Source organism: Olea europaea, unplaced genomic scaffold (assembly GCF_002742605.1).
Source record: "Olea europaea var. sylvestris unplaced genomic scaffold, O_europaea_v1 scaffold2259, whole genome shotgun sequence".
Lineage (NCBI taxonomy): Eukaryota > Viridiplantae > Streptophyta > Magnoliopsida > Lamiales > Oleaceae > Olea > Olea europaea.
The window spans coordinates 85,602-96,140 of record NW_019240643.1 but is presented as its reverse complement, the minus strand read 5'-3'; the positions used below and the strand labels follow the sequence as shown (position 1 = coordinate 96,140).

The 10,539-nt window shown below is 30.6% G+C and overlaps 1 protein-coding gene across 1 annotated transcript in view; it reads left to right on the top strand.

Annotated features, from left to right (window-relative positions):
* The first annotated feature begins 7,884 nt into the window (after positions 1–7,884).
* LOC111381122 (protein cornichon homolog 4-like) overlaps positions 7,885–10,539 on the top strand; it is a 3,952-nt gene continuing 1,297 nt past the window's right edge. The window contains exons 1-4 of the mRNA XM_023004863.1: positions 7,885–7,993; positions 8,633–8,814; positions 9,967–10,089; positions 10,188–10,251. Of these exons, the coding sequence (XP_022860631.1) occupies positions 7,922–7,993; positions 8,633–8,814; positions 9,967–10,089; positions 10,188–10,215 (405 nt within the window). The 5' untranslated portion in view covers positions 7,885–7,921 and the 3' untranslated portion in view covers positions 10,216–10,251. The remainder of the gene's footprint in view (positions 7,994–8,632; positions 8,815–9,966; positions 10,090–10,187; positions 10,252–10,539) is intronic.

The following is a 10,539-nucleotide window of genomic DNA, read 5'->3' as shown; positions in this document are numbered from 1 at the left end:
CTGGCCCGTTTTAGCATGCAATAATTTTGTCTAATTACCGAATTACCATGCCATGAAGTAGCTACTGATTTGAAATTCAATAATACTCGCCTTAAGGATGAATACTTCGATGGTTCAAAAAGAATTACTATGAAAAGACTTTCTGAAGTATTTCACATGTGTGAAAATCAAGAAGATAAATTCAAGTTAGGATTAGTTATGTTCGTCGAATGCGTTTTAAAACCAAATGGAAGACACATCGATTTCAGAACCCTTGGAATGGTTGAACAACTTGATGAATTTCTTATGTATCCGTGGGGACGTAAAGCATACTTCGTTTTACTAAATTCATTGCAAGAATCACACCTCGAAAGAATACGAATGATGCAACAAAATGACCAAACGGATTGTAAATATTCATTACATGGTTATCCACTTGCATTCCAGGTATTTTTCTTTTATTTTTTTCCCTATTACATATAATTTAATCATATAAAAACTTTAATATTTCTTTTATTTTTATTTCAGTATTGGATCTATGAAACTTTTCCTGAAATTGGACGACAATTCAGACGTCGTATCCGTACACGCTTCCAGTGTCCACGAATGCATAAATGGAAGCCCAAAATAATATTAACAGAATATGTCGTTAAACAATTTTTGGCTACTCAACAGGTATGATTTATTTCAATTTACAATTAAATATGTATTTGATTATTTATAAATAAATTTAAAAATATAAATCTAATATTTTATTACAATTATATATCACAATAATTGCAGTATTGGATCCTACTAAAGAAGAATTAGAAATATTCTGATATACAAATCTTTCACTACCAGCTGACAACCAACACTGTATACTAGACAGCACTGTTAATAGTGAATCCAACAATATAACGGAACAAATTCCAGCTGATAATGTACATACGCAAGAAACTACTATAGGCACTTCAGTTGGAATTGGATATACTTCTTCTAAGAGCTCAAACTATGTAACTAAACAAGATATGGATCAGATGTTCAACATATACAGACAACAAATAGTGTCAGATGTATTTAGTTTCTATGACGGATTAAAAACACAAATGATTGAAGAATCAACAAAACAAGAAACTCGCTCTCATGCCATTCTTGAACAGCAAGAAGCTCACTACCAAAGGATTCTTGACAATCAAAAACAATTTTTTGAACATCAGCAAAAAAACCAACAAAACTACTTCCATAGCATGCAATCTTATGTGGATACCAGTTTCAACTCAGCCAAATCTTACATTGATGAACAAAATCAAAGTATGCAGAATCAATTATCCGACTGGAAATCACACATGAAAATGATTGTCAGCTCTATACAACGAGAAATACCTACCCGTACAAGTCCAATTGAGTTTGAAATCCCTTCAACATCTAAACATATTAAAGACGTGGAAAGATCGATGAGAGAAAAAAAACGTGAGCAAAAACAGACACAATCTTCATCAACAATGACAATTAATACTTTAGAAGACTATAATATCAACAAGTACAAAAATATTATAGAATGGATATTACAAAATCCATCGGGGTAAGATATTTAATTTTACGTTGCTAACTTAAATATTATAATTTGTATTTTACTCATTTAACACTGATTTATATTCTCTTATACAGCGCATATTGGAACGATGGAATCGGCAATCTATACGAAAACAATCGCTAGAAAATATACTAGATGAAGCGAAAAATATAAATATTGTGGTAAATAAAATTTAATAATCATAATTTAATTTTCTCCATTATTCATATATCTAATTTACCTTCTTTTTTTGCTAGTATATTGATATAGAATTAAAGCTATTGAAAAGGCTTGTTATCGCCGGTTCTCTGTTGCTTTCTAAAGAATATGCAATCATGGACCTTAGATTCGAAACTGAATGTGTTCATTGGTATACAAATATGAAAGAAGGAATTGACCATTCTACAACTAACTTCAACGCATTACAACGATACATAAAAAGGAGAATTGCCTGTATCTACTTGAGCTTGGATCACATACAACTATTTATTAATTCCATCAGCATATCCAGGCAACACTTGGTTTCTTTTTCTTGTTGATTTTCAAAAGTGGAAATTTTATATATATGATTGTAGCCACACCATTCATACATCGAAAGAAATCAAAGCACGTGCAGAACCAGTAATGACTGTAGTCGAATCATTATTAATCTCTACAGACATTTTCTCCATTAAACCAAGTTTGAGAAAATATAGAAATAAACGTATGAAATTGGAAATCATACCGTATCTACCTTGTCAAAAGAATGGGTAAGCATCTCCACAATTTACTATAATATATAATTTTTTATTTAATTTAATGTTATATTTACATACAGTATTAATATAATCTAACTTTAAACTATCTTTTCTATAGGCCAAATTCTGGAGTTTTCCTTCTTAAATACATAGAATGCTTCGTTTTCGTATATTCATTAGAAGCAGCTTCACCAAAGAAGATAAGTTTGTATAGATGAAAAATTGCAACAGATATCTGTCAAAATGAATATTTTTTACGTCCCTGTTTAGCCTAATTCTAACGAATTTTGAAAATACAGAAAGATTCTTAAAATACAGTAAGATCCCTTTGTCAAAATTCAATGCATAATCCTATATTTATAACTTTAAAATTGTTTATTTTAAATATTTTTGTACATGGGAATAAATGTAGGTTGTTCGATAGCAAATACAACACTACTTAACACACGAGATTTCAAAGTGTCGGAGTCACATTTTCTGAAGGTGCAAATTATGGTATTTTGAGTAATTATCCTCTCTCTTATTCTTTCTGGATGCATTAAATTTTTAGTTTAAAATTATAGAAAGTTTGTTAATATCACCATACTTATTTTTGCAATGGAGACCTTACTATAAAAGTAATCAACTGCCAAATTGGAAAATGCTTAAACATGTTGAAAGATTATCGAAGGATACCTTGGGTGGTAAGCTTCTATTCTAAAACTTTACATATTAATTTCATTATTGTCTATAAAACTACTGTGAAATCTCTTCTTGGAAGATCAATCTAACATTTAACCCCATAGATGTAAATAAATGGTAAGTTAGAGAAGAAAAAAATAAAAAAAAAGGTATATTATACAGACGAAGGTATATTATTTAATTCCTCATGATGAATATGTTCTCATTGCTTCTGACTAATGATATAAAAATTTATCCAACCTTCTATTATGTAGAATATATACCTTAATGTTCTGTTGAAAACATTTTGCATAGTGTTAGGCCTCTATCGCTGCTTATGATCTACCTTTGACAATAGATTTTCCATGTCTCAGATAATTGGATGGTTGCATTGTTTTATTTAGCTTGAACTTTATGAATTCATTTAATGTGTCATTGTTGCTTGGTCTTCTGCTGGTTAAATTTCATTCACTCCATCGTGAAGTTCTTCAAGTAGAAGTTTAGATACAAAGTTCGACTATAGGATGTAAACACTACTGAATGTTTAAGTAACCTTAAAATTTGAGCATTGAGCAACAATGGCTGCAATTACGAACCCCTTACGAGTGGCAAGTCTACATGTGACCTATTTCTTTTTCTCCTATAATAGCTTCATGTTATAAGTTTGAAAAAATAGTCCCAAAAGTTCCTCGTACCATTTTCTTGTATTTTGCTATATATATAATCTAATGCAGGGTTTATTATACTTGCACTCAATTTTCAAGGTACATAGAGATATTAAAGGTAGTAATTTGTTGTTGACAGAGTTAAATATTATTTTACTATCTATGTTTACAAAAAGTTCTTGTTAATACTTGTGCAAGTAGGTGATTAATTTACCTTGTGGTTCTTGAAATCTTAGAAAGCCCTTTAAGTTAGAACCTGCTATATATGCCAGTGCACATGTACTTTTATTATGTCTGTCTTCATTTATATCTCAATTAACATTATTTTTGCTTTGCTATTTCTGTCAAATTTGTAACCAGTATATTCAGGCTTTTTAATTGTACTACTGTGAATGTATTCTACTTACACCTTAATCATTCGAATCAAATATATAACATGATGATAGAGATAAGACAAAGACTTGGGTTCATATTTGTCGCCACCAATTCATGATACTTTTGCAAGTGATATGCTGATGACAAAATGAATTCATGAGGCTATTGAAAATCAAATTTAAATAAATAAATAAATAAATGTAACCACTTCACGAAGGCCTAAGGTTTTGGATCACATGTTCACATAAATTTATTCATTTGCATTTTTGTTGTAATGCATAGAATTTATCAATCCTTATTGATTTATGAAACAATTTATTTGACATCAGATATAATTTTATGGAATTTTCATGTCCGCTAAAATGATAATTGGAAAAATGAAATGAATATTTAAATAGTGGAGACTACAATGTTATGCATATATGATTATTCACATTTCAATTCTTAATTACAGAGATCATGGGAAAGGGCAAAAATGGCATCATCATTTGATGAAGTTGGTAGAACTCCACTTCATTTTGCTCCATTTATGCTTATTTATAAATCAAAAGATATCAATAAAATTATGTTAAAGTTTTTGGTTTTTGTGGTTTCTAATTGGGTGTTGATTTATTGATGTAGTTGTGGCGACAAATAATAATAACATCGTAAAATGCTATAAAGGATTTGGCACGGATGTGATATTGACATTAGAATCATGTTAAATTGGTAAAATAAGTCCTTCAATTTGTTGTGAATCATTGAAACCTGTGTTGGTTAGATATATTGCTAATTTTTTGCTTTTGTAAATTTTCTAGGCACGGAGCATTGTAATGAAGTACATCAAAAGCTTCGGAACAAGTACGATATTGTATTCAGATGGATGAACCTCTTATTAAACCTAAAATAATAGATGGCATGGTAAAGGTTCTTCAGGTAGTATTCATGCCATATGTACTTCTGGCAAATGAATTCGATAATACAACAAATAACAAAAAATGGAAAAGATAATGATAGTAAATGTTGAACTCATATTTTATTATCTTTTCTCTCCAACAAGATAGTAATCAATACTATCTCCAAAATGGGATGTCCAGTTCCTGCAAGGAGCAATGGCGCACTGCCAGTTTCTACTTAGTATGTCATTTAGGCCCACTCCAAACCAGTCTACAACTCGTACCGCTCATGCCTCAAGGCTATATTATAGCATGTAGATACCACTTAGGAGTTCATAGTGGTCAACTGCACATTGATTTATTTTTGTTGAATTCCAAAGGTTGGTGTTTCGTATGTACCTGAGTGTTAAGAAAGTCTCATTGGTGGGTATGAACCAATAATAAAGTCCCCAATGTGAACCAATCCTTGGTCATATAATTATTGTTAGATCACCCTCAGGGTGCCATGAGTATCAAGACTTGAAGTTGTTCATCTATCACTGTTTGAGCTATTTTTATGGATTTCTCATGGTACTTTTGAATTGAAATGAAATTTAAATACTTTTCTTTTCTAAACATTGTCTTCTCATAATCCGTAAGACTGGTTCGAGAATTTGAAAGAAAAGCTCCATAAAGCCAACTGTGGTTATTTATATGGAATCGATATAGTGCTGGAAAGGTGAATCCTCAATTTTTATAGTTGCTTCATTTAGGGATTTAGGTATCTATTAAATAATTGTGAAATCATTTATGTACCATAATCCTGTATTGAAATATCAACATTCTATTTGTAGAGCTATTTTTTTTCTCACTACATTGCACCTTTTGTTGTATAGATGGATTTTTTTTTTCATGTTCTCCTGATTGTGCTTGAATTTCTCAATTTCCACTTTATGTGTTCGAAATTAGAAGGCCTTGTTTGAGTAGCAATAATGAAATTCAAATCTTGTATAAATTATCACATTCGATTGCGAAACTTACTGAGTGTATATATATATATTAACCTTCTTCATTCTTCTTGCTAGCATTATACACTCCTCTGCAAAATGTAAATGCTTTTTACTTTTTATCTTATTTATTTATTTTTCATTGTCATTGAAAGATACCACTACAAAAGTTGTTCCTTCTGAAACTAATCTCAATAAAAGGTCTGTTTCAAAATCCATAACAAAAATTATTATTTTGAGCTGCTTTCAATATTTTATATCCAAAGTTAACATATCTTCTGCTTTTCTTCATATAGTTTACTCTTTATCTTTACTATTTTTTTGTTAGACTTTCTTATGCACCAACTAAATATTTTCTTCGCTTCCCAAAAATTTATTCAATGTAATTCTCCCTCATAAATACTTAATACTCAAGTAAGTCAAAACACTAAAATCACCTTCAAAAAAATTCAAATCATGCATTGCATGGCCAGAAACTAGTGTTAAAAGAATCTCCAAATTCAACTTAAATTGGTTTATCAATTCATGTTTTAGAAAGGAGTCATTATTAATTTTTGTCAACTGTCGAGTCAACTCCTGATTTATCAAAATGCAAGTGTCCATTTTTAAAATATTTTTATAGATTATTTTCATTTTTACATTGACTGAATGGAATTTTTTTATTTTCATAAGTATCATTTAGATTTATTCAATTATAACCAGTATTTTAAAAAGTGTAAATTGTGACGAGACATGAAAGCCAAGCTTCAAACTAAGTGAGCCTAGAGTAAAAAAAATGTTTTATTATTTTAATTTTTTAGAATCAATCTAAAAATTATTTAATAATAAAAGCATAAAAAAGTGTAAAAAAAGCACATCTAGGAGCAAAAAAAAAAAATTAAAATAAAATAAAATAAGGGCGAGGCGCATATTTCGTGCTTAAACGTTGCCTTTAGAACACTTCTTATTCCTAATTTCCTAAATACAAGTGGTATTAGGTGGAAAAAAAATTGAATAATGTTATTTATAGTGAAAACTACCGATAGTCACCCTACGTGACATATATACCACAGTTTGCTATTTGATGATATAAGATGACTACTTGTGGTCTTTACTGTAAATAACATTATTTAAGTTATATAAATAATAAATGTCCAAGTCAAGTTAAGCCGACGAAATTGCATTTCATTTAATTAGGACATAATTTGTATTTATGGAATATAATAGTGGGGGTCCCCAACCTTCCAAGCAAATAGTATTTGAGTCCCCAACCTACCAAAATGAACAATTTAATAGCTGATATAGGGATTGACAAAATGTCATGTCTCGTCCCTCTCGTCCTGCTTGAAAATCCCTACCTCAATGGGTTGGGACCTCCTTGATTCTTTCGAATCTCGTTGTCATTAGAATCTCAATTCAACAACTCTTCCCAATTAAGATATTAATTAGAACAAAAAGGATGGACATAACATAGTATTTGTCTACCAAGTACATGATTAAGACATTTGAGCATGTTTGAGAACGCCAAAAAGCTTTACTGAAATAAGTAAATTTTAAAATAATTTTCTAATTAATTAAACTTAAAATAAGTACACACGCACATGTATATTTCAAGATATTTCTGAAACATGGAATTGGATTTCTTGTAAGAGCAGTGTACAGACAGCTCTTGTTCTCTGGTCTGTTGGGACACATCCCGCGATTTACTTCTCTCATAAAACTCTAGGAGCGGAACGATAGGAACCCTCAACGTTGGGGTTCAACCTTCTTTTCATATATTTCAAGACTCACTCTCAAACTAAATATCTCTTACTTGAAAATTAGAGTCTTGAAAATAAATAAAAAATAATTAAGATTTAAAATAAATTACGTTATCAATTAATTAAAATTTAAAATAAGTAATTTATGTATTTTAAATTTAAGAAATAACAAATAAATTTTACATTAAAGATAGAGTTTTAAAAATATATAAAAGAGTATATTTTAAAATAATTTTTTCCATTAACTAAAAATAATGTTTATACTTAAAAGTTAGAATTTCAAAATAAAAGGTTATTTGAGAATTACTAAGCAAACAATTATTGGGTCTTGTAGATCTGCCAAAAGAGGTATGGGAGATCTATTTGCGTGGCTTATATCATTCTTTCTCCTCATAGCTATTCTTGGTATTCTCCTTTACCAGGTAACTGTTATTTGAGTATTATGCTATGCTATGCTATTTTATCCTGTCGATGTATAATATACTTGCAATTTGTGGTATGCACTTTCAATTTATTATTATTATTATTATTATTTCTGTTTCATGGAGTTAATTGAATTGGATTTGGTGAAATTTTGAGGCTAAATAGAGTAATTACGGGTTACCCGCTTAATCTTTGATAAGAAAAGGGGGGAAATGGAAATTGATAATAGAGTTGATGAAGATCAGATTTTTTTTGATGCTGAAGTTTTGTTTGGATTGATTTGCTAAGGACAAAGCAATTAACGATAAGACTCATATTTGCCTATGCTTAAATAGTTTACATATAGGTAAATAACTAAGTTTTAAAATCAGTAGATTTTTTGGTGGGTTACAGTTAGAAATAAGAAAGTGAAGAGTTCAAAATAAGTTTTTGTCTGTTCAATATGTATAATATACTTTGTGTGAATTCCATTTGTACGGTGCTTTGCTGTTTTCTTTTCATATTTAGCAATTCTCCATATCGGTTAATCAATTTTTTTCTTTTTTTAGTGGGTTAATTAAGGATTTTTACGTTTATTAAATTTTGATATTTTTCATATTTTTAGGAGAATCTAACTCTGAAAATTACTCTTATTGCAGCTTATGTGCTTGGCTGATCTTGAATATGATTATATCAATCCTTATGGTTCAGCATCTCAAATAAATAAGGTTGTTTATCCAGAATACATTACTGAAGGAGTACTGTGCTTCCTCCATCTTATTACTGGGCACTGGGTTATGTTTTTGCTGTGTCTTCCATCCTCATGTTATAATGCGAAATTGTAAGTTTTTTCTCCGGATTGTTGCCCACATAGCGACTAAGATATCCAAAATTTTATCAATAGTAAACTATATAAAGTCGAAAGGATCAAGCTGCCATGGTTGGATGTAACAAGGATCAGAATATTGTTGATTTTGTTAATTTGCCGTTTCAGCGAAGGCCACTTTATATGAAATAATTGCATACTGTAGTTTGATGTGGACGTTATTCACAATTCTCATTTTTATAGTACTTATGTTTAGAGGGATAATACTCTATCAAGCACTATATGAGCTAAGGGCAAAAATAACTGTTCAACCTTCATTTCTTGCTTGGATTAATTGCCATAATGATGAGTGCAGACAGTAATGTACTGGACAATGGTTGCCTATTGCATCTTGCTCTGCATGTGAGGCATCTAACACTGCATCTCTTGACAATCGTGTGCTACGTTTATTTTACTGTCTTCTAAAGCTATCGCCTCCCACTATAATTTTTTAATTTTAGAACGTGATGGACTACCAATATGCATGTCAAGATATTTTTTGGATCTATTCCTTGGTTAGATGGATGCATAGCTTTTTCTTAGTATATGCAAACTAGTTTATCAGGAGGTGTCTGTCTCCAATTTTGCTAAATGTTGCCAACTATTTCTTGGTCTAAACCACTCTAGCCTTTTTTAGCCTTATATGTTACTTGGACAACAAATTAACTTGGTAATGATATTTGTCCCAATCCATATGCCAAATGAGGAGCATGTTCAGTTAAGCATCAAAATTTACTAACAAGCAAATTCACGTGCAAGTAAATAAGTCAAACAAAGAACTTCTTCAAAGTTGGAAATAAGTTACTTATTTTGACACTAAGGTAATAATACTTCAAAAAAATATGGCTTTTTTTTTTTATTTACATATAAGAAAAAATAAAATATTGAAACATGTTTCAATATAAAAAGTTACTTAACAGTAACTTTCCTTTTTTACGAAGCTTAGCCAAAACAGCTCGAGGCCCATAAAAGTGTCTGTCTGTCCATATATAATTCACCCTGGATAGAGAATGGATGTGCATAATTCCCAGAGGATGTAACTGCTAGTTTTGCAATTTTTCATACACCATTTTTTGGAATTTTGATCTTGGGATTTGTGAGCCAACAACTGATCTGACATTTGATCAGATATTCTGAGCGGCGGCATTTGGTCGATGTAACTGAGATCTTCAACCAGCTTCCCTGGGAGAAGAAGCGAAGATTGTACAAGCTTGGATACCTCGTGATAATTCTAGCCTTGTCAATATTCTGGTATGTATTCTCAGATGTCTTCTATAATCGATGTTTTATCCTGTTGAAATATTTGATCCAATTCTTAAATGGATGGTGCCTATTGTATGTCATTTTAGGATGATTTGGAGCATCGTGGATGAATGAGCAATCTGGATTTGGTGCCCTGACTGTTCTAGATTTGTAAGTTTCATTTTAGTCCTTATTTCTACAGGCCTTTTGGATTCATATAAAGAGGATTTTCTTTCTTAATTGACGCATGAAAGGCTGAAGTCATTATTCATACTTGAATAAGGTACAGTGCTAAACGTTATACACCTGCATTTACAATTCATTTCTGCCAAATATCTCCGCCTCTCCGGTAACCAAAATTTGTGATTATTGGTTTCCATCTTAAATTAATGACAGAAGCATCGTACAGAGTGCCAAATGAGGGTCAAAATGTGTAGTGGAAACAGAGAGAGAGTATTT